Source organism: Haemaphysalis longicornis, unplaced genomic scaffold (genome assembly GCF_048455015.1).
Source record: "Haemaphysalis longicornis isolate Haplotype H1 unplaced genomic scaffold, Haemaphysalis longicornis Haplotype H1 scaffold_3, whole genome shotgun sequence".
In the NCBI taxonomy this organism is placed as follows: Eukaryota; Metazoa; Arthropoda; class Arachnida; order Ixodida; family Ixodidae; genus Haemaphysalis; species Haemaphysalis longicornis.
This window is the reverse complement of record NW_027526335.1, coordinates 87,241,965-87,266,445: the sequence shown is the minus strand read 5'-3', so window position 1 is coordinate 87,266,445 and position 24,481 is coordinate 87,241,965. Positions and strand designations below refer to the sequence as shown.

General features: G+C 43.8%; 1 protein-coding gene across 1 annotated transcript in view; it reads right to left on the bottom strand.

Annotated features, from left to right (window-relative positions):
- The window catches only part of LOC144174783 (copper-transporting ATPase 1-like), a 56,483-nt gene extending 32,526 nt beyond the window's left edge, over positions 1 to 23,957 (bottom strand). The window contains 14 exon segments of the mRNA XM_077703661.1: positions 2,051 to 2,239; positions 2,761 to 2,901; positions 3,568 to 3,716; positions 3,719 to 3,800; positions 4,774 to 4,914; positions 7,411 to 7,644; positions 8,732 to 8,900; positions 11,399 to 11,478; positions 13,241 to 13,402; positions 13,970 to 14,133; positions 17,522 to 17,683; positions 19,408 to 20,089; positions 22,692 to 22,863; positions 23,858 to 23,957. Of these exon segments, the coding sequence (XP_077559787.1) occupies positions 2,051 to 2,239; positions 2,761 to 2,901; positions 3,568 to 3,716; positions 3,719 to 3,800; positions 4,774 to 4,914; positions 7,411 to 7,644; positions 8,732 to 8,900; positions 11,399 to 11,478; positions 13,241 to 13,402; positions 13,970 to 14,133; positions 17,522 to 17,683; positions 19,408 to 20,089; positions 22,692 to 22,805 (2,469 nt within the window). The 5' untranslated portion in view covers positions 22,806 to 22,863; positions 23,858 to 23,957.
- Positions 23,958 to 24,481: the final 524 nt, after the last annotated feature.

Here is a 24,481-nt window from a genome sequence, read left to right as displayed (position 1 = left end):
AGAGATACCCCCTGCCTCTTATTTTCTGGGCCAGCTGACAGCAGGAGAAGAGGGGTAGTCAGAAGTCTCCTCAATCAGGGATAGCATGGCTACATAAAAGGCACCAACTTTTTCTGAGTGTTAGGAAGACATAAAATGCTGCAACTTATTTCATGCTCAAAAAGTCATGCTTGGTCATACACAATGCACCCAAGATCTCTCACAGATCTCCAAATACTATACCTTACTTAGGCTCATACTGTCAGGCTTAATTGTTATAACCTATAATGGGGAAAATTACCATTGTTACAAGCGGTTTATTTTACCTTATAAACATATAGCAAAGTTGACGGTGCCACAACTGTTCATTGCAATTTATTGTGTACAACCGTTATTGTTATAAGTGAACTGGACTGTATATTTAATGTTTAGTTCGTTATAAAAAAATCCCGAGCCATCCCCACTAACAAGAAAACTTGGGGAGGAGCAAAGCATGCAGTGTATAAGTGTATCCTTGGAGCCTTGGCATTTTTTCCAATGGAGATGAAACTGTTAGGGGGCAGAGGTATACAGCTTTGCTGTAAAAGTCTCTTGTCGTTGAAGCACGAAGCTCTCTAGCGCAAGGTGCAAACAAGTGACCCGGTGTTTTTTTAGAATGCGTTACGGAGTGTTCCAGCGCGAGGCGTAAACGAGTGTCCCGGTGTTTTTTTTAGTATGCATTACTTTCTAGAGTGAGGCATAAACGAGTTTCCCGATGTTTTCATACCATGACTACATGAAACGAAGATTACGACGACGGCGACGACAGGAGATGCCAACAGCCCCAGCGCCTAAGGCTCCGCCCCTAAAAATACGTTTTGCATTCACTATGGCAGACTGACTGAGTGTTCGCAATAATGCGTAATTCGCTCTATCCGAGTTTGTCATACAGTCAAATCCCGCTTCAACAAAATTGACGGGACGTGCAAAAAATTTCGTTGAAGCGAAAATTCGTTGATACGAAATCTGCCCCAACACAGCACAGAAGGGCAAGAAAAATAGCCCCGGATATTTCCGCATCATTGGCAGCATAATACAAAGTTTAGAAAATTTTAAAAGGAGTGACGCGCAGTAACGTCGTGTTTATTCAGACAACAAGCATACCAATGGTTATCTGGTTTTTTTTTTACCAGCACTCGAAGATCGCGATACTGAGGAGGAGGGGAGAGGTAAACAAATGAAGAAATGCAGGCGCAACGCGTATTGCTGTACACCGAGCTGATTACTTGCAGATAGCTACTAAGCGGTTTGAAGCCCCCCTCTCGCTTGTGGCAGGAACGGCGCCGTTATCTTATCCTCTGACTAGGCAGGGCAGCAACCGACCTTGGCGGGCAAGTCGCGTGCGCTAGCATTTAAAGCGACCGCGCGCTCGCGACTAAGATAGGATGTCGCCGGTTCAAGACTAAACATGAACACATTATTTTTGCTTTTGAATTTGAAGAATTGTAGAAGGAAAACTGCAAGGACAGCTGCTCGCAACACATACATTATGGCGCTGCGCCAGCAGCAGAGCACATTCGCGCAATTTCAACTGGATACGGATTGGCTATAGCTCTGGCTTGGCGAACCTGGCTTGCACCTCATGTAAAGACGGACCGCCACATCGTTATCACCATCAAACAATGGCGTCCACATATGAGTTTGTTCTTGCTTTGGGTGGCAGTGTGGGCACACCGCACATGTTTTCGGTGAAACTAAGTGTCCTGAATGTATAAAAAGTTAGAGACAGCTGGCGCTATGCTTATATAATTGTAAAATAATTGTTCAAACCCAGCCCAAATCATCGAAAATTTCGTTGAAGCGAAAGCAAGCCAGACAAAGGTTCGTTGTGGCGAGGACTTTGTTGCATTGACTTCTATGGCTAGCTGACGGGGAATTGAAAATATTTCGTTGAAGCGGAAATTTCGTTGAAGCAGACTTTGTTGTAGCGGGATTAGACTGTATTCGGATTTGACTGACGACAAGTGGTAACGCTAGCGTAGGGCACAAGCTCTGCACTGCTGCTATGGAAGCGTGGCAGTCAGTAGTTTACCTTGTGCAGTGTCTCGAGTGGCTCTCCACCCTTGATGAGGATGCCATTGGACGCACCGACGCCAGTGCCCACCATGACAGCCGTCGGCGTGGCCAGGCCCAGCGAGCAAGGGCACGCAATGGACAGCACGGTCAGGGCACATTGGAAGGCAAACTGGAAGATCAGCTCACTGTCCGTGTCGTGGTACCGCTGCAAGGGCCACCACCGAGGTCGTTATTGCACTGCAGTCTAGCCAATACAACAACGCACTGCAGCTCCTTCTTTATACATGCCATGAAACATTTCACAGAACATACCCTACGATTCTACTTGCTGCTGTCAGCTAATGCAAAGTCTTGCAGCTTAAGCTTTCACAATGGCAACAGCATAAGTCAGCTTTAGACGATTGATATTCTGAAACAGAATGCACACACACGGCTGTGTATGAAGGCATAAAAAAGACATTTTGTGCCATCATTCTGTAAAGAGCACAAAATGTGTTTTTCGACAGTGTTTTTGACAGTTACTTTTATGAGTGCCCTTTAAAATGTAGCAAAAGACCAAGAGCCCTTGAAGGCAACTTGCCCCTGAACAAGACACAATGCTATCACTCTATTGAATTGAAAAGGCCGAACGTAGGTTAAACAAAGATATCTGCTGCTTACTGCAGGAAATGTGAAGTCCTCTAAGATAAGAGAAAGCGAAAGCAACTGATGCCCGACAGTTGTTACCTGTCTCTTGAAGTAGCGTGTCACATAGTCGATGTTATGATATCCAATCAGGACCCAGGTGCCCAGCGTGAGCAGGGATACTAGCACCACTCCCGGCACAAAGTAGCCAGCTATCTTGTCGGCTAGCTGCTGTATTGGAGCCTGCACAACAGAGCGATTCGAGTGCACACTTTTACACACTGTGGATTGCATAACAAATGGGCATTTCTGATTCTTAAGCGAATACAAAGTGAGTAATGATTTATTTCAAACAGTTATGAACTGAAGCAAATATTTTGCAATTGCCTAAAAAGAAGCCTAAAACTCCCCATTCCTTGGCAAGCCTCAGTAACTGGTACACAAAAAGGAAAGCTCATCTAAAAGCTCCTATAAACAAATATAACTAAGCTAATATACAGCTTTCAGGTTTACAGGCCCCAAGCCCTGTCAGAAGATCATTGAGCAGCCTTTTGTCTCGGATGCATTTTTCTGTTGGGAAAACAAACCACTTCTGACACTGCCCACAATGCACGGACGACGCTTGATGTTACCACCACAAAGGTACAAGAAAAGCTGGATCTTTGCATCACAAATCACAAAAGTGGCAACAATGAGTAGAGGTAGCCCGTAAAAAGGCAGGAGATTCGAAACAAGTGCACGAATGGGGTCGAACACTTTGCGGCATTATTGTGAGCTCTCAGCTGTTCGTGGGAAGTCCATCTTTGGCTCAGGCATTCTAAAGCCCATAAACTCGTGAGTGAGCTTACTGACCATGCTTTGGACAAACCAAAAGTCAAGTTGTTTCTAGAGCCTACCCTTCCCACCCACCTTGGAGGTCTGTGCCTCCTCGACGAGGCGAACGATCTGGGAGAGGGCGGTGTCCTTGCCCACGTGGGTGGCGATGACCAGGAGCAGGCCCTGGCCGTTGATGGAGCCCCCGATGACCTGGTCGCCCAGCTTCTTGGGCACGGGCATGACTCGCCCGTGATCAGGGCCTCGTCCACCACCGAGTGGCCCAGGCACACCCGCCCGTCCACGGGGATCTTGGCGCCGGGCAGCACCTGCACCATGGATGGGGGACGACAGGGTTGGAGAAAGAGAAAAATGCAATATGCGCCAGATGTGAATGAAGAGGGCTGGTGTCCCATGGGGGCAAACACAGGGCTCACTGAAGGAAATCCCTGCGCCCAGCTGCTCTATGCAACTCTGGTAAGTTGAAGCTAAAGCCATGCAGAGAGATCGTGCTTTCATGCCTCGGCCTCGGTCAGGATGTCACACCAACATGTCTGTGCAATTTGTCAACAGTCCTCGTCAACTGCCTTGTCTTGTCAAGAAAATACTCTCATCTTCCCCAAGCTGCACAGTACAACCTTTCAGTTTGTATGATATTTGATGATGAAGTATGATGATATTTTACACTGAATTTGCTCAGATAACAAGGATGCCAGTGGTCATCAAATTTCTTCATTGTTGTCACCTGCTCATTAACACATTAACCCCCCCCCCCCTCCCCCCCGTCCCCCTTACCCCAACTCAGCTTCCCTCTTCAGTATTAAAAATATGTCGCCAAACCTCAAACGCCTCGTCTGTGCCCTTCTTTCTTAGACCTCATTTTTTGCGCTGTTTTGTATGTCCAAGAAAGACGTTTTTTCATGCGCGGCTCCGAAAGAGAAATTTGGAAAGAATGTGCAACAGCGTCTTTGGATTGCCCTCACCGAAAAGTCAGCTTTGCAATGGTTGGTAAGCAATTTCTTAAAACAGCTGGTCCCAGAAAAGCATTTTGATCTGAAACTAGAAATTTCTTGATGAAAAAAAATTACAATAAATATGGAGAACATTCTTAAAAAGGATGTGGTCACTTGCTACTTGCTTACAAAAAAACGGTTTTTAAGCGAGAAATACGACTTTCTAAGGAAAGTGTGAATATGGAAAATATGCACAAGAAACTGAAGTTCCCTAATTGCAAAGAAAAATAGAAGTCTTTTTGAAATTTCGCTTTACCCTGTGCCCTTCAGGAAAGAGAGAGAAGCTCACCTTTAACACATCCCCCCTTTGGACGAGGTCGACTGAGATGTGCTTCTCATCAGTGATGTTCATCTGGTAGTCAACTTCTACAAGAACAGCTTCGGTGGCCTGCAGCGAGATCAGCTTGGCGAGGGCAGCGGACGTTTTTCCCTGCAAAGGAAGATCGGCACGGTTTCCAGGCTGCTCGCTTTTTCAGCCACAAAATCTATGTAGCCTACAATTACAAAAGCAAAAAAAAAGCATTCAAGCTTAATCACTAAAGATAAGAAGAGAATTTCACACAATCTTAAGTGCAAATTTAAGACTGAAAAAAAAAGGGGGGGGGGGGGGGGGGACGGGGGAGATAGAACTGTAATTCAAAATTAAGTGTGACTGACTTAGTACAAGCCACTCCTTATGGAGAAAATAGCAAAATAAGGTGCATGCTTTCTTGCGCTGAACTTTCATACAAGGCAGCATCATAATAAAATAAACATTCCTAAGAAAAGAAAGCAAGCAGAGCTGTAGCACATTGGTAGACATTTGCAAGGCTTAAAAAAAATCGATACGATGTCAAAGCATATAACATTAAACGTACCCGACTTACCACCTTCAGGCTGTACATGGCACCAACACCCAATGGATGCATGCACAACTGAAGCCCTTACCTTTTTAAACACAAACATTACATTTAACCAAAAAATCAGACATCACAAGCAGCACAACTTCATATAAAAAAAAGGCAACACAAGAATCGTCTTGCAACAATTTCTCATTGGGTAAAAGATTTCTTAAAAAATAATAATACACAGCGCATATATCTGCAAGATATTTTAGCAGAAGCTTCAGAGGCTGTGGCTTCTTGTCAGCAAGATCTCTATCTTTAAGAAGGCAGATGGGTCTTTGGGGATGAAAAACGGTCAAAAAATCATTTTCTGAAAAACGGCATTTTCGGCACCCACAGCCATTTTTTTTTCAGTCCACAAATATCCTCATCAAAAGGCACCGTATTTTATTGTAAACAGCATTTTAAGGTGCACTCTACAGCTCAGTTTGCGCAGAATTCGATGTTAAAACAGCACTTTGCTTGCAACGCGAAGCTAGCATTTTGCCAACAGATATCTCGGCCCCCGGAGCAGGTACAACTGTAATTATTTGCTTCTGATACCTAAATGTATGGAGGATACAATGTTTGAAACAAATTTTCAAGGGGAGGCTTTGGAAAATTATTATTGCGTTCAATTGGCCCCACCTGTCAGCCATTTCTGGCAGAGTGTGGGAGGAGTGAAGTTCAGCTTGTTGTAAAACGACCAAACATCGCTACACCAGAAAAGTTCTTCCAACGTTGTATTCTTCAGTAATTTGTCTGCCTAGCCACGTGGTAATTGCCATGATGCGCAGAGTGGTTATTTTGTAATTGTGGCCCAAAATAATGGCAATTAATCATTAATTCTCTCAAAAATAATCAACTTGCAAAAAATCTCATTGTAGATTTGAAATCAGCACACAAAACTCCATAATTCTGTGCAGGTTCATTAAAATTGGCTCGTAAATAAAAAAAAATAGCTCCAAGACCAGTCTGTCCCCTTAATGTTCTTTTTTGTAGGCCTAAAAATAGAGCTGAAGGCTCAGAGGACGCAGAGGGCGTTGCCACTCTCTGCGTCACCGAGCGCATGTGATGGCGGCAATGCTCGTGGTTGCGCAACGGCGCCCGTGTGGAAAGAGCAGAAAAACATCCGGAGTGCCGGGTGATCGAATGTCGCCACCCAATGCTGCGTTGGCTGTTTGCCTGCGACACCCATGCAAATGTGACCTCCCGACCAGACCTTCTCGTGTCAAAACAAACTGAGCCACGAAGAAGCAAGACCCAACTGTACAACAGAAGAATGTTACGTCTTGTGCATGCGTGCTCGCTTCTCATGCATTCAGCACAAGTTTGGCTGGCCTCTAATTCTCAAACAAAAATGTGCACCGCTTATGCTCTTCTGCATTTGCAGCCAACCGCGTAGAAATCTCCTCGATGGCAGGAATTCGGAATCAGCATATAAAACCGTTATGCGGGGGCCTAAAAAGTTCAAATTCGGGTTTCGCGAACCAGAGCTGCACCTTATTTAGAACTGCATGAGTACCTTTACCATTTCCTGTAACCTCGCATGCATGAAATCTTCAACGGCAACAAAAAGAAAGTGTTTTTCTTTGATACCATCGTCAGAAAAACAGCCACCCCAGCCAAAAGTTTTAGCCCCCAACCACGTGCTCAGCAGTGCAACACCATAGTCACTAAGCCATCACGGGGAGTAGGACCCAAAAACCAGTTACCGGCTGGTACTTTTGAATTATAATATACAGCGGCCTTTTTTAAACAATGTACGAGCCTAAGCAGCAGGGTCGGGTGCCCTCACAATACGATTTAGATTCAAATTCCCCTTTACTGCCTTCAGGCACTACAACGTATGACATCAATTAACTTTAATCATTTTTAGCCATTACATAGCCATTTACAACCACTCTTACAAGGTCCCAAACTCGGAAATGCACTTTCCCAAATAAAATTTTCTCTCCTCGATCTCAAGATAGCCAGCAACACAACCTTCATAGCTGCGCAAGCTGCGACCGTGCCACGAAGTGTGCAAAAGAAAACGGGGCAGTGAAGTGAAGGGCACTTGCCTTGGCGATGTGCTCGAGCCAGCGTCCGAGCGAGATGAACATGAGCAGCATGGGGGGCGTCTCAAAGAAGGTCTTGGGGCTGTGGTCGGCGCTGTCGATCATGAAGTAGAGCACGATGACCACGCTGTAGAAGTAGGAGATGCTCGTGGCCAGCATGATGAGCACGTCCATGTTGGCCACCCCATGCGACAGAGCCTTCCAGGCTTGCACGTAGAAGTACCGGCCACCCACAAACTGCAACACAGTGACCACGCGATGCGGGCTTAACTGGCCAAACTGTCACTACTTCGCTACTTTATGGTACACGCACAGAAAGGAAAGCCAGCAGTCATGAATAGTGTGTCACTTAATTGCTTAGAAATGGAAATTTTTAAGCAATGCATAATGCGTGTCTTGCACCTTACCAATTCAGCTGCCGGGGAAAAAATCCCCTCTACTTTCTGGTGTATTAGGCAATGTGAATGCAGGTGTTTGGGGGGGGGGGGGGGGGGGGGGGGCGCCTTAACAGGGCTGCTCCGACAACACATGTGGACCCTTTCTATTTCCACTAAAAAAAAAAAATGACAAACTCTACCTATGCCCCCATTAGAGTTTTCATCTGCTGGCACTTTCTGTGTCAATTCAATGAGCTCCTCATTACCTATTGCTATTAAACATATGTAGGCATCTCTCTCTCTCTCTCTACCCCCCCCCCCCCGCCCCCCCCCCCCCCCCCACACACAGTACTGTACCCTCTAGAATTTGACCCTGGTTGAACTACTACAATTAAATCAACTTAAAAAGGAAATAAAATTAACCAGGGGCAAAATACTGAGCTGCATACTCTAGCAGGACCTCTAAATTCAATCAAACGAAGGATAACATTAAATTAACCAAAACCTACGGTGCATATTACAAAATTGATGAATTTCACAGCCCACTCTCCCAAGACAGTTGAGAACACGCAAGAAAACTTCAAGGGTTGTTAACTCGTAAAGATTTGTTACACCAATGCCCTATTACATTCCAAAATACATCGACACGGCCAAGATGTATAGCAACACTCTTCCAAACTATGTTACCCAATGATTTATTTTTGTCATTTCCTCATACTGATGAGCTTACCTCAAAACTAAGCTTCGAATATAAAGTGGGGTATGACTTTGAGACTACAAATTTCAAAAAAAAAAAAAAAAAAACCTCGCCTTATATTTGAATAAATACGGTATCCGGTTTAATGAAGCCAAAAGGAGAGACGAAGGACAGCTCACACAACACAAGGCATAAGGGTATATCATGCAATGCGCGACACCGTGCACTGAATAGTCACGTGAGTGCCAACCTGAACGGGTGTGGCCAGTAGAAAAAGGATGAAGTTCTGGGCTGAGAGGCCCGGGAATATGCAGCAGTCGTTGTCGTGCTTGTGAAGCATGCGGCGGATCATGTAGTACATCATGAGCAGCATGGAGGGCACGCCGAACACCAGCGAGAGCAGGAACGAATTTCTCCACCTGTTCATAGGAAAGAAAAAAAAAAACAAGAGCTGTTGAACAGAGTCGGGTAAACCTTAGAAGCGCTCAACCAAAAGCAACAGCTGTGAGCAGGCAATTTGCACACCATGCAAATCTCCCAAACAGTTACTCACACATTATTGTATAAATGTGGTCTCAGCCAGCAATAAAATATCTTTAAAGAGAAAAATAAGGCAAACCAAGAAGCTGCTGAAGGTTCCCTCAAGGAACACTTCTTTCGCAATGTTTCTCTAAAATGTATCAAGTCACTCACGCAAAAAGGCACACACACTCCTACAGTCAAAAAATACACTTTTAGAACACCAAAGCAACTCATTCGTTAATCAAGAAAGAGCGAACTGCTTACAAAAAGTAAAAATTAGCTTGAGCACTATGATGACAGATATCCGAAATGATAAAATTCCCACCGTTATAAAATCCTTTGCTGTTCACGGGACATATGGTATTTTTGTGCGTATAGGTAACCCAGAGCAAAAATGCGAAAATTTCAGGGGTAAATAGAGGTGCAGATTATATGCAAGGTATTTCGTTCGGTGAAAATTCCCGGCTATTGCTGCTGTAGGGACCGTGAGGTCCCTACAGCAGCAATAGCTATTAAGCCACTCTTATTCCACTGATAGTGCTCATTTTTCACACAAAGCTCAACAACATTACAACCCGAGAAAAAATTCGGAAAGTCATCTAGAGTTTTCCGCAAACATAAAGCGCCATTCAAGAGGAAAGGGTGTGAGTGCCAATACTCAAAAAACATCATGAAAGCACCACTTCATACTATGATGATAATAGGTATAAGTTAAATTTTGTTTAAAATGAGGTGGTGGCTTTCGCCGTCTCACTGGTATATTTTTGGATACTTCATTTCATGTGAACTCTTTCTAACTTTTACTTTTTGCTCTATAATAATTGTATTCTGCATTCATACACAAATAGTAGGTGGTGACACCTCTTGATGTTTCATTAAACAGGCCATTCAACCTTTTCATGTTTCAATAAATACAGATCATTCAAAGCACAAATGTCTTTACGCGGAATGGACGGCTGAAGGTCTCTGAGAATTAACGCCGACAGGCTGCGTCCACACGCCTGGGGTTGCACTGTTTTGTAAGTGGATCGTCAGGGCATGAAAGGCGGTGAGACGGTTTGCAAGAATGCGAAGAAATGCTGTGTAACAAACAGCATGGATGGAACTGAACATGATATTGTGTACGACAGTGACGACTGTGGCCCAAGCAATAGCTCTATCGATAACAGTGACAATGAGTGATTGTGGCTTAGTCCATGCAGAAAATGTATTCAATATGCAAAATATACGCAAGTTTGTTGTGTCAACAAATGTGCCATGTTACTTTGCTGTATCTTTATAAAATGTATGGGCAATATACAGGGATACTTATTTTCTTTATTTGTGAACTGAAAGTAGGGGCACGGGTTTTATGCAGGGGCGGGTTATATGTGTGAAAATACGGTACAGTTGAACCTGGATATAACGAAGTTGATAAAAATTCGCAATTTTTCGTTACATGCAGGTTATCGTTACATGCCGGTTTTGAGTAAATGAAGCAGAAACGAAACCAAAATGCTAGACATCAGTGGTGGAGAGCTCACCATTAAAGGATTTATTTCACAGCGAAAAACTGCATGATTTGCGCCTGCAGCTTTCCCACGAACTTAGTCATTACACTGCACTCCATTACACTGCACTTACCCCCATATTCACAATCGTAACTTAAATATAACTTTTGCCTTTTGACATTTTTTGGTGCCTTAAAACCCATTTCAAGGACCGAACATATGCTGAAAGGGCGCCTTTTCGTGAACATGGCACTCTTTGCCGCACTCAAAATTGCTGAGAGGGAGCTCGCTGAGATCCTGTACCGGATGACGGCGTTCTTCGTTCTTGCCAGCGGGGAGGGAATTTAAAACTGTGAGCTTGTCTTGAAAAGACAAAACTCTTCGTTTTCTGGCAGCAGAACTAACCACCGGAAAACCGACAATCGAGATAGCAGTGGAGGCGCGCGACTACATGCCTACAGGCAGGCCTAGCACATAAGCGACACCGCACTGACACTGAAAATGCATGGTAGTTAGCGGTGCGGGCGAAGTACGCCAAATTTCCAGGAAAAGTGCAAAAAACAAGGGATCATCAGCGTAGCGAATTCGTCACATCAAGGTTAACCATCGCAATGTCTTTGTTACATAGAGGCCGCGAACCAATGGGTCTCAATGGTGCTGGCAATGGGCAATAGAAAAACTTCGTTAAATCCATAAATTCGTTACACAGAGGTTCGTTAAATCCAGGTTTAACTATATTTGTCTTTACCAATCCACAACTGCAGTAACAGATTTCTCACAACCCAGCCTTTTTCTTCCCAAGTGCAAAATTTTTTTACCGGTGCTCAAACACCGAGTTTCCCAGCAAAAGGCAGAGGCCTGCCTAGTAGGGGACAGTGCAAAATGACCTTAGCAAAGCTGCTTACTTCTTCACTTCTTCCTTCTGATTCAGGTAACTCGCGTCCATCTTGTGGTCAGTAAACGGAAACGCCTCAAAGCCCAGGTCCTGCAGAGAAATGAAAAGAAGCCCAAGACGTCACCACAAGATGTTAAAGGGACACTGAAGTGATATGTAAACATTGCGGGATTACTAGCGCAAATTGTAGTCCGGAGTCCCCAGGCCATGTTTCGACCACTCTAGGCGCGTTTACGCGATTTTATTTAGTAGAAAAACTAATTAGAAAACGCTGTCCTCCTCTCTTTACGCTCGCCCATTTTCTGTGGCGTTTTCGTGTGACGTCAGGAGGGGATGAGCTGGCAATTGGCTGCGCCACGGCTGCGCTACTGCACGGCTCCCCGGCCGACAGAGTCAGTCGGCCCAGCGTTTCGTCCGCCGGCCGCCGGCGGGTCGTCGCAATCAAGGTTAAAAAAAAATTGCTTGGTCGCAATTCATTCGCTTAGTTGAAACGAAGCCAGGACATGTTTGTGAATGGAAGAATGTGCCTTTCTTTACTTGGTTTGTTTGTACACTGTATCTAGCTCCAAGTCAAGGTCGCTTCACACAAGCGCTGCACAAGCGCACATGCGACGCTTCGCTGACTGGTACGCCAGTAGGAAAATATAAGGCCTCTTGAAGGCGGGAGAAGAGTCAGCGAAGTCAATATAGGTACTAAGGAAATAAAATCAACTGATATTTTTACCGTACAGCGTAAAACTAGGGCACGGGAAGCACTTTTTTGCGCTGGGCGAACAAGCACAGCGGTCAGCAGCACGACTACGCATCTGCGAACGCTTTTCCGTCTACGAAATGCAATTGCTAGACGTGAGCTACTGTGGAAACTCGGGCGACGCTTACTGCACGATCGCTGTACAACAAATAGTCACCTAAGCTGCTTGAAATGCCAAAACTAAATAAAAGTGTAAACCGGTTGTACAATATATACCCTATATTAGCAAGGCCTTCGCGTCCCACTCCATGGCTCAGTGGTCTGGGGCGCCTGATATGTCACCGCAAATGTTTTGCAAGTCACGAGTTCGAATCCCCGCGGGTACGTGCTTTTTTTTTTTGTAAGTTAACTTTTTTGTTTTCCACCGATGTTTTCTATGTTTAGTTCACCTTTTTTTGGGCCGCAACGTTCATGGCTACACGAACTAGTTCACAAAACGCGCGCAGGCTGGCACTGACGCGCTAGCGAGTTCTCGTTGGCGTGCTGTTGCCATAAGCACCGACTGCTTGCAGGCAGTGGCCACAGGCCAGAATGAACAGACCCTTGGCCTGGTGCGAACACGCTTTTTACGATACAGGCATGAGGGAGGCAAGCTCCAAATATGGGGGAAAAGCGCATGACATTTGGGCGTCTGCGGGTACGCGGAGGGTGTTCATGCACTGCGTAGGTCTCGGCTAGTGAATGCTACGACTACAAACCGCCCTGGGAGGCTTATCTTGTGCATTTTACAGCCGACAACATGGCAGAAGCGCGGTACGATGATTACTGAGATATTGAGAATGCCCATCCAACAACGCCATTGGTTATGTTTTACAGAACCGAAACCGAAACTTGTGTGATTGCTAACCTTGGGCATCGTCCAATCACGGCGCCCCTCCTCCTAACGTCACAGCCTTAGTTGGTGCGGCCGCCGCAAACCGCGCATGGTAGTTTTTCTTCTTTCGCGCTTTGTAAAATAATTAGCGATTTGTCAACCGGATAAACGATGAAAAGTGTGCTAATTTGAGCCAGTCTACGCAGTGCAAGCAAAAACGGGAGCTTGACAAATTCACTTCAGGGTCCCTTTAATTAAACCAAGCTACTATTATCGCGACAACTCACCTTTATTCGGTCCAAGATCTGACGAGGCCCCGTTCGCTCAGGGTCGAAGAAGAAGCGGCCCTTTTGGGTTGCCAGGCTGACCGAAGCACTGGCGACACCCGGAAGCTTGCAGACATTGGTCTCAATGGCATGGACACAGGAGGCACAGGTCATGCCCCGTATCTGTTAGGGTAAGTTAATGAAATTAGCCAAGTAACCAACCAACAGCTATTCCTTACTTTGATTCCATGAAGGACACTTATGAACGGAAACAAGATGAGCCGTGTAAAAAATGAATGTGCCTGGTTTTCAAGTGCACAACGTACAGTAACAGCTCCAGAAAAATGATGAAAACCTATAGACAAGTACTGGCATCAAACACTCCTTTACACATTTTGAAATAGGATTTGCTTCGTCACAAATTGTAAGAAGTGCTAGAGCTGGATAAAAAATGCTGAAATGGGATACACAAAAGAAACTATGTTGAAAGGGGATAAAACTGAAGAAACTGAAGAAACAACTTTTGGTGCATAGCCTTTGCAACGAATGCTTCGGAACGAAATGCCGTTTTGCACACATTTACACAGTGTTATTCTACATCCTAGAAGCATGGCAAGGAAATCAGATAGAGTAACTTGTGCTTTTCCTGGTAATTCTGTTACACAACTCTGATCTTTGCGTCAACAAAAGAAAAGCCTCACTTTCCCTCCAGTGTTCAGGAAGTCTAGAACATAATAAAAGCGTACTCACCACAAATTCGGCCTCTCCGTGCAAAGAGTGGGACTCCTCCAAAAGAGAAGCTTCGAATCCCATGTCGTTGATGAGCTCGACCAGCTGGCTTGGTACGACCAGGGCAGGGTCAAACCTGACCTCTGCCTTCTGAGCCAACAGGGCCACCAAGGCAAATTTTACCCCTGTGGGATGCAACAGAAACAGTTTAAGAAGTTACACTGGTGTCTTGAGGGCCAGAAATTTGCCAAAAAATCAATTTTCTGTATTAATTTTATTTGTAGTCTACAGGTGCCAAAGAATATACCTGCAAAATATTATAGCTGTACAATAAGTATTTACAAAGCTGTTGCCATTTGAAGTTGCCTAAATGACCATTTTGAAATATGTTTCCAAAGTTCGTGCCTTGTTTTTTCAGGACCAACTTTTTTCCCACGAGGTCAACTGTCGGGTTCAATATCATGGGATTCATTGGTCAGATTTGTATCATTTTTGCTACATTTGAAAGCTTATGAACTGAGTAGTGCAATAAAACCACAAAAACGTTGAGTATCTTTTTGCAAGCACAATTTTTTATGCAGTTTGTTTCACGAAAACTTTGGCAATTGATGACCTGGCATTTAATAAGTTTACAGCAATTGCAGAAACAATGCTAAAATTACTGCTGTGGTATAGTTGCACTCCCTGGTACTTCTAGAGCCCAAAGGGATAAAAAGTATTTGAGTGATTCATAGGTAGATAATTAAGAAATTGCCCGAAACAGAGTGGCATAACATGTTGCACAACTCTGAACTTACACCACATAGATGAAAACTGACTGCATATTTGTGCTCAAGATGTTAAAATACACCCAATGTGTAAATGTCAGGCACATACCTAGGTTAAAAAATAACAAGAATGTCCTCAAGACCAGCGTCCCCCCTTAAGTGTACTTAGAGCTAATGTAAGCTGGCTTGGAACGAAAATCTAGCAACACTGCCTAGCTTGAATATCCAAACAACCGCTTAAAAAAAATTAAGTATTCGCTCAGCTGCAAGTAGTCCTTCCACAGAAAGGTAAATTGAATTCAATGTTCAGAACAAATAGACAAATAAATAGACAAATTTATGGAGATTGAGGGAAATACTACTGAAAAAAATTGGCCGTTAATCTGCTCCTTTCATTGCAAATGTCGACAAAAGACAATTGTCATTCGTCGACATTTGCCAAGTAAATGCCTCCCTTTGCTTTCCCACGCGCCTCTCATGCTGTTCCTCTTCCGTCGCGCCCCTCCCACGGTAACATGCTAGAGGTTTGCTCAAGTCAGTTTAAATTTACTGCATTCCACTGCTCCAGGCCGGGTGCCCCAAAGCCAGCACTGCCGTGCGGCGGAGACGCACGTGAATTGAGGCGCCCTACATAAACGTTTATAAAACCAGGTTTCCTACTCCACGTGCGTTCAAAGCAGAACATGGAACCTATCTAGTGAAACCTTTTGTAACTGTTGCCGCATGATTTCTTAAAATGCCGCCAGAAGCTATAGTGGCGCGGGCGACAACAGGGGACAGAGTAATTTTTTTTTCTGCAGTAGATGTAGCATTTCATTTCACAAAAATCAAGCATACATAAATTTTTTTATAAAAAAACACTGTAGATATCACTTATGTATTGATTTTCTGTCTTATACCTGCGTAATGTCTTGTTCTTGTAACAATGTTGACAAGTATGAACATTGATTGACACGAGACGTGTACGTTTAGAGTTGGCTGTGGGTATACAAGACTATTGCACAGTTTTTGTTTCACTTTGGCCGGGTGGCTGAATCGAGCCACAGACAGACAGACAGACAGACAGACATACAAACAGACCAAAATTTCTGCCCAAGAAAGACCATCATCTTTCAAAATGCGGGCACGACACCAATTCGCCACCACAAGCGCCCACTGGAGACGGCGGCAACGGAAATGTACGGCGTGAGAAAGGTGTGATCCACCAGCCAATAATTTGAATGTGCTGCGTTTTTTTAAGCTTTGAAAATCCTCTACACTCATGAAATTTCATAGAGACTGTTTTTCGATGTGCTACTACGACTTTCCAGCTAGTTTCATTCCTAAAAAAAAGTTTTTCTTTTTTAACTAATTAAAATGCAAACAGAGTGCGAGATAATATACACCCGCCTTGAACATTACTTGCTTAAAACCTTGCTCCAAAATACGTGAAACACCCCGTACATATACCACAACTTATGGAGAGCCAGTGAGGTTAGCGCAGCACTACGTCCCCTACAGTTTCAACCGGCATAGTTTACGTCAGCCCTTCTAACAAAAAATATCGGTTTTTACTTAGCAAAGCTTATACACGGCCCAGCTCACTTGTTAGTTAAGGTTTCTTGAACAGGTAAGCCCAATGCACTGAAAGTAAAACTAATAATTGGCCATACAAAATATTTAAATACATAGGCGCCATGCATTGCCTTTGCCTGTTTTTCCCACTACAATATTAGGAAAGGAACTCTCATTCCAGTGAGTTTGGGCAGAATCAGCAGCATGTGAATATTAAAAATTTCAAGCATATGAATATTCAATAACTTCAAGTATAAGGTTTTATCTAAATATTCAGGTGTATCGAAAATAGAATCTGACTTGAACTGGCTGATAAAGATGCTCAAGCCACCCATTACAGTAGCTCAGTGGCTAAGGCATTGAGTTGCTGAGCAAAAGGGTGCGTGTTCGATTCTCAGCCATGACAACCACTTTTCTGATGGAGGCGAAAAGCAAAAATGCACGTGTGTTTGAGACTTCAGCGCACGTTAAAGATCCCCAGGAGGCCCAAATTAATCCGAAGCGCTCCACTACGGCATGCCTCGTCGCCAGTGCAGCGTCGGCACGTTTAACCTCACAATCAATCAATCAATCAACTAATCAATCAATCAAAACTTGTTGCTGAGCTAGTTGGTACATATTTTAAGGAAGAAGAAAACGTGGCACAAACTAGACGCAGACGAGAGAAACGAGGTAAGACATGGCGCCTGTATATGTCTTACCTCGTTTCTTTCGTCTACGTCTAGTTTGCACCACGTTTTCTTCTTGCTTACAATCAATCAAAGATGCTCTAGCCCCGAATCCTCAGCACCCATGAATGAATGTCGCTCTTGTTCTCCCCCAAGCAAGCGAGTTTCCTTGTCTTCCTTTCCCAGTTTTTGCAGCCAAACAGGGATACTTGTACAGCATAGCAGGTTTTGAAAGCCTGGGTAATATAGGTTATAAAGATATCCTGCATTCAATACAATCTTTTGAACCAGTTTCCTCCCTCTTTTTTTATACTACTTGCATTGAATTCAATAAGAAAAGCTGAAGTTTCCTTTCCCCATTTTTTATACTATTTGTATTTGTATTGAACTTTATTATAAATTTTGACTATTCAAACAACAATGGTTAGGTCTTAGTTCCCTGATTTCGCTCGAGATACAATGCACTTTCAAATGCTTGCCACCTTTTCCCAAAAGAAGTGCCGTTCAAACGCTGCTTTAATAAAAGGGCCATTTAGCGAAAGCAAACATGGGCCACATGTGCTTCTGCAAGGCCAGCCACTGACCTTTCACTTTGAACAGCTGCTTCTCTATTGCGGCAACGCACGATGAGCAGGTCATTCCGGTGACTCGGAGGAAGCACTTTTCTGTGCCTTCAAGGCTGCCATGCTGCGTCCGGTCTTCTACGCAATCGCCCGTAGCCATCACTGGCTGTTTGGGTGTGGGAACTGCGCATAAAAATTTACACAAACAACAGCGTCAACAGTGCTGGCAAAACGATGCGCCACATTTTTACTCTTTGCATCGGGTTACTTCCCAAGTGTGCTGTAATTACTGGCCCAGTAATGATACTGAGTTAAGATACAAAAAAGAAAAAGGAATCAGTAAGCGCACAAAAACAACTTGGGTTAACTGTTCACTACAAGACTGCAATACACACACTGAGGGAAATATGCTCACAGGATACAACATGTGCTTTTTTTTTTTTTTAACCGGGGACGTTTAACAATTTTCGTTATTTATGGACCAAACGTAGCCAAATAGGAGAATTTATGTAGTTAACTAACCAAATAAGTTACAAAACATCAATCAGTTAAAAAATATCTTCTAAACTTCTTCAGTTAGAAGACTAATTACCTTCACAAAGTAGCCTGAAGATTAATTAAATCATTAAATTAAAACCCAACAAGATTTTTATGTCAGCGTGATCAAGAAGGTCTATTCTGTGCAAGGAAGCTATTGGATTATTGCTTTATTTCCTTTTGGTATCCAGAAATACAGAAGTTTCACTTTCTTTTTGACGTGAAACTATTTCTGATTTTCAAAGGAAGGTAAAACTTTTGTTTTCGCTTTATGCCCAGAGGATATAATGCAATAATGTAATAGCTTCCTTGCACAGAATAGACATTTCTGATCCCACTGACGTAAAAATCTTTTTGATATCTTGCCTAATTAGTTAATTATGCTGAATGAAATTTCAGGTAATCAGTATTTTAACTTAAAAAGTATAGAAGGTATCCTTAAACCGATTTCAGATTTGTTGTTAGAATGGTTAGTTACATAAATGCTCCAAATTTGGTTGAATTTGGTCCATACATTAAAAAAAAGCCGTTTTATTTGCCACGTAAGGCAATGAAATGTTAGCACAAATCTATTTTGCTGCTCAAAAAGATTGTATGCCGTATGCTGGCACAAAAGAAGTGGCTGAAGTGAACGATGAAGTGCCTAAACGGAAAACACAATTAAAAATAAATTAATAAAGAAGCTAGTGGATCTAAATGACACTTTGAATGGATAAAAATCATGTGTAAAGGTAAACGCTATCTTAAAAGTATGCTTGTGCCATGATTCCAGTAGAACATATCATAGAATGCTCTTCCACACTGATGAAACTGTAGCCTTAAAAATTTCAATTCACCATTACCGTAGGTAATTAGTGAGTGCGTGTTACACTGCAACTTCAGAAATCACTCTGGCCACCACACGGCATTTCAAAAAGTCGCTCTGAAAAGACCTCTAAAGCTATTTCCCCAATTCATGCTTACGTACGTTAATTCACATCTGCCTTGTAAATATCCACACACACACACACACACCAAAGCAAATTTGGAGATAGGTTCTGCTGTAAAATTTCATGCCTGTAACTGGCTGCGATCCACATCTGCAGTACTCCGTCTATGAAAATGTAGGAAGCACGAGGGATTGAGTTCCCCTCCACAGCTAAACCATTCCCTTCCACATCCCTTAGATACATACATAGAGGCAGTCACACAGTTATGGAGTCCTTAGAAAGCCCAACTGGAATATAAATGCCTACACAGTCAAGATTTTCAACATTGGTAGCTAGGCAGAATTCCAGCTCACATTCACGGTCTGTACCCACAACAAACAGATTTTGACTTAGATACGCATTCACAACCACTTATACCAAGTTACTAATCAGACGACATACCCACAGCAGGCCGCTCCTGTTCCTTGTCTGTTTCGCCAGGACCACCGGCATCGAGGGCAGCCAAGCCAAGAACGCTGCACTCAAAGCCCATGTCCTCAATCTTCTCCACAAGCGCTTCCGCACTCAGCACTTCACCGTCATACACAAACCTCGCGCTCTCTTCCTCAAGCGACACCTTCACACCCTTCACACCGGGCTCTTGTCCCACGTGAGACTCAATGTTGCGCACGCACGACTGGCACGTCATCCCCTTGACGCTCAGAAGGCTCGTCGAGAGCCTCAGTCGCGTCATCTTGAGCGCACCCTCGATGTCCTCTGCAGAGACCCTCGTCGAGTCGAAACCCACGACCGCCAGGGGCGGCCCGTGCGTGCCACGGACAATGCAGGTCACGGCAACGGCGTCGGCAAAGCGGTTGAGGGCAGCCCTCAGGCTGTCCCCGAAGGTCTCGCAGGGTTGTTCGTTTTCCGCTTGGAAGACAACCGTCGCGGAGTGTTGAGGAGCTGCCACGCGCGAGGTTTGACGAACTTGCAGCTGGGAGCTGCTCAGCTCTTCTTTCTTCTCCCGCTCGTCTTCCCTGGGCTGGGCTCTGTAGCCGGCATCTTCTATTTTCCTCCCAATGTGTTCGGGGGAGGTGACATCGGGGCTGTACGTCACGGTGAGGAATCCTGTCGCGAGCTCCACCTGTGCACACAGATCGGCGAGAGAAACTGTTTGTGCAAAGGGCAGGGAGAAATGTGAAGCAGCTGCGCTTGCAGCGAACGCAATGTTCGTCCTTGTTTAATTTCTTTTGCCCTCAGCTTGCCAGCGCAAACACAGCTGGCATAATTGCACGCACGTACATGATGGATGAATTGCCTCTCTCAATATCAGGAGTCATGGAAGGAGATAATGCTGACTGCACAATACCCATTGTTCAGTCTTTCCTTTTTGTGCATTCTTCTTTTTTTGTTCCTAGTAAGAAGTTAACATTATTAAATTAAAGACCTTATCACTGCCAATATCTCGACAGTGATGATAACCCTACCCAAGTCTGTAAGGGAAAAGTCAGACTACTAAAAGACCTGAACTGCTTCTGGCAGAAAAAGACAATGAAAACATTTTTAAACTTGTTGTGCTCGCTCAGTTGTCAGAAGCTTTGCCACTGCGCTGGCTTCGTACTTGTGACATTTGTATCTGGAAAACTACAGCATGCGCTTTGCTCCAGCTGGCGAAGTTGAATGGCTGAACAAAAATAACAAAGCGAAGGAGACAAGAATATGCAAACACAACAACCGAGCTAGCTTAGAAAGAAAGCTTTACAAACAGCACAAGTTTATTTAGTTTCCTCATGCTCCCTCGGCTGCGTATTTATTTTTAGTGCACCCGGAAGAATGGTGTCCATGGATTTTCGCCACTCTGGTACCGGCTAACATTGAGCAACAAGTAAAAACTCAGTCTCCTTGGTTTTATAGAACACAGCGCTCAATTTCATCCCCCATAAAACCCAAAGTGAGCACCTCTACTCATCAAGCATTTCACATAGTATTTTCCAAAAAACATCAAATTTCACTTTTAAAAACAAGTGCTGATACCAGTGGTGTATGCACACTCATAGTACTGTAATGTACCGATACAGGACAACCTGATTTTACACTTTCATCCCTTTTAGAGTGTGCTTGTACAAACCAGCAAAAGAGGACACGTTTATCAATTAAGAAGGGACGTGGCAAATAAAACAACTTCTTTATTTATGGACCTAATTGAATCAAATTTAGAATTTATGTAACTAACCACTGTAACAACAAAACTTAAATTGACTTCAGGCTACCTTATATACTTTTGAAGTTAAAAGACTACCTGAAACTTGCATTTATGTAACTATACCACTATAACAACAAAACTGAAATTGGCTTCAGGCTGCCTTGTATACTTCCACCTTCCTTTCAAGATGAGAAATAGTTTCCTGACAAAAAGAAAGTGAAGCTTCTGTCTTTCTTTTTGGATACCTAAAGGAAATACAGTTGAACCTCTTTATAAGAGACACGTACCGGGGAGCAGATTCTGTCTCTTATACGACGTGTCTCTTATAAGCAGGGAACCTTGTTTTCACTTATTAATCAGACCGTAGTTCAATGTGGCCACCGTATGACTGAAATAAGCTCAAAGGAACGCTACAGCATGTTGCAAAAGATTCATTCTAATTTATGCTTGGCCCCCAGAATTTATGAGACAGTTCTGAATGTTTGTTTGCTTCATGACTGTATTCACACTTTTTTACAACCTATTCTACAAGCTTTTTTTTCCTTTCACTGTTTGTGGAAGATGAATCGTAGATGTTCAGTTCACAAGCCTGATGAATAGCCAGACCGCACAGTTTCTTCCGCTGTATGCTCAGGCTATTCATTACGCTTGCAGGACTAAACATCTGCGATGCTTCTTGAATGGGAGCTACGCGAGTGGGAGAGCCCGTATGTGCGGCCGCGCTCCAATGGATGTCAGTAAGCTTCAACCACTTCTGTAAGTTGCATTTCCATTGGCAGGGCTTCTCATCATCATTTCATAGCTGACTGAACCACTGTGTGTTTATTGAAATTATAATAAATAGCGCCTGCAGGCGTCTGTCGTCCACCTGTTTCCAAAATGGAAGCAACTGCAATTAGTGACTGGTGGCACTGCATCTGAAGTTAAAATGTCTGTTACAAGCGAGATTATTGATTAAAGTTCAGGGATGACTTGTCCCTTATAACCAACTGTCTACATTCGATTTCTGTTATAAAAGAGGTCAATTTAATCGGAAAGATAAGGCAGCCAACCATGTGGGTGAATAGTTTCTCTTAAAACCATTTGTCTCTTACATCCATGTCTCTTATAACGAGGTTAAACTGTAAAGCAATAAGCCTATAGCGTCCTTGCACCCAATAGACCTTCCTGGTCATGCTGACACAAAAATTTTGTTGAGTTCTTGCCTAATTAGTTAACTAATCTTGGGGGGACTCAGTGAAGGTAATTAGACTGGTAACTCAAAAAGTATAGCAGGTATCTTGAAAGTGATTTAAGCTTTGTTATTAGGTTAGTTAACTATATAAATTCTCCTAATTTGACTACATTTGGTCCATAAATAACAAAAAATAGTTTTACTTGCCACGTCCCCCCTTAACTCTGTTTGCTGAGAGTTTGCAAGAGGGTCTTAAGGCTCTATTACAAATGAACAAACAAAGAAACAACGAAAAACACTACAGCTCTTGTTGAGTTTAGGGTACCATTCTAGTAGGTGCACCTGTATGCCACACACACACGCACATACCTTGACGGAGTGGACACCACCTATGTTCGCAAGGGCAGCCTGGATGGTCTTGGCACTCGCCTGATCAGCCACGCCTTCGACGCGGAAGGTGGTGGCTGACCGAGGCAATGCCATCTTGGACGCACCAAGCCTGCGCTACAGTGCCGGGGCCAGTCTTGCTTGGGGTATCAACCTGCGTAGAAAAATTACATCCCGTCTGGCTGCCACCTGCAAGGCGACTTCACAAAACGCCTGCCTACTATCCCCCTTAATTCCCTTCCTCATTTCATGCTTGCAGTCTCCTGTACACACCTGCATGCCAAGAAACGGTCATTTTATAATCTTGGAGCATTAAATGAGCCCTTCAGAGGAGAAGCCGGCATTGTAAGGCAGTCAGTAGCAGGCTCCTAAATTCCCACTGATCACGACACATGCAATAGCCACACCTCATGGTCTATAGCACATGTTTCAGAAATATAACAAACAAAAGCAGTGCACTGTGTACCAATATAGCTGTGCCGCATTACATAGCATGTTTCTCAGAATTAAATGCTCTGCCCAGCGCACGGCACACTGTGGAACGCAGTTGGACACTAAGTGGTGTTCAAATTCCCATTAATGCTTTCAAATTCACAACTGATGGGAAGGTTTTATTTTCACGTCACTGTAATTTGGCGAATTTTGATCAAAGTTGTCCGATCAGTTCTCTACCCAGACTTAGGACTGATTAATCCATTGCTTATGCATGCAAATGAGCTAAAAGCCACCATACAGAGGTAGAGTAGATCCTGTTCTCAGAGGGAAACCCTGAAAATTGGTCATCACACAATGCAACTATACAGCGCAAATACAAAAGCTAAGCTTTTGTGTTTTCACTTTTGCAATAATCACAAGTTTGGTACGTGTTAAGAGACCCCAAGGAGATTAAATATTGCAAGGGCACCAACTAATGCCATACCTTGTAGCTGAGTTGGGCTTTTCAGCAAGTTAAAACCTCACGTTCAAATTAAAACTTGGACATGAAGCCCAAATCTTTGACTGAATCCTCTCCTCTACAGCTCCTCATTCCATTGCAACACACCAGCTGCCATTCCAAACCCTAAGAGAATAAATTTCCTCAGTTCAGCCCACCTGGTACAGTGGCTTTCCAGGACTGGCGCATAGGAGATGTCAGCGCAGTGACTTACGCTAAGGGCCGGAAGACTGTAGTAATAAACAAGGCCGCACCGCTGGAAAAGTGATTCCTTTCGAACTCCTCGTGGGTTCTAAGACCCGAGTGTGCGTTATCTTTCTTCGGGGAAATATCGACAGCGACTACAAGTGGCCGACGTGATAGTCACAAAGCAAGAGACCGCGGGCAAGTATCCCCTACTCAACACTCCTCTAAATAAAACAAACTGCGCTAAGAGCAAGCCCAGAGAAGGAAATGGATTCGAAAATTCTGCCCGGCCCTGTCAACAGGCCAAGAAGAAAGTTATATCAATCATGCAGTGTCAAATTTCCTGATTAGTGACCCATAGGGGGAGTGAAAACAGGTGTTGATGGAGCGCACAGCCTTCAACAGGTGCGGCACAATCTAACTGCCGTTTCGCAATCCTCCATGCCAGTGCCATTGCTTCACACCACTTGAAAAGAATACGGCCTACCGCTAGTGCAGTGAACCTACTTGATCATTTAGTCGTGTCTATTAACAAAGCTCAGCAGCTGAGCTGCTGAGCAGGACACAAGACGTGAAAGTGAAATTTTGCTTTACACAAGATCTAGTTACTTTATTTTCACAAGTTTAATTCATGAAAGACAAAGGATGAACC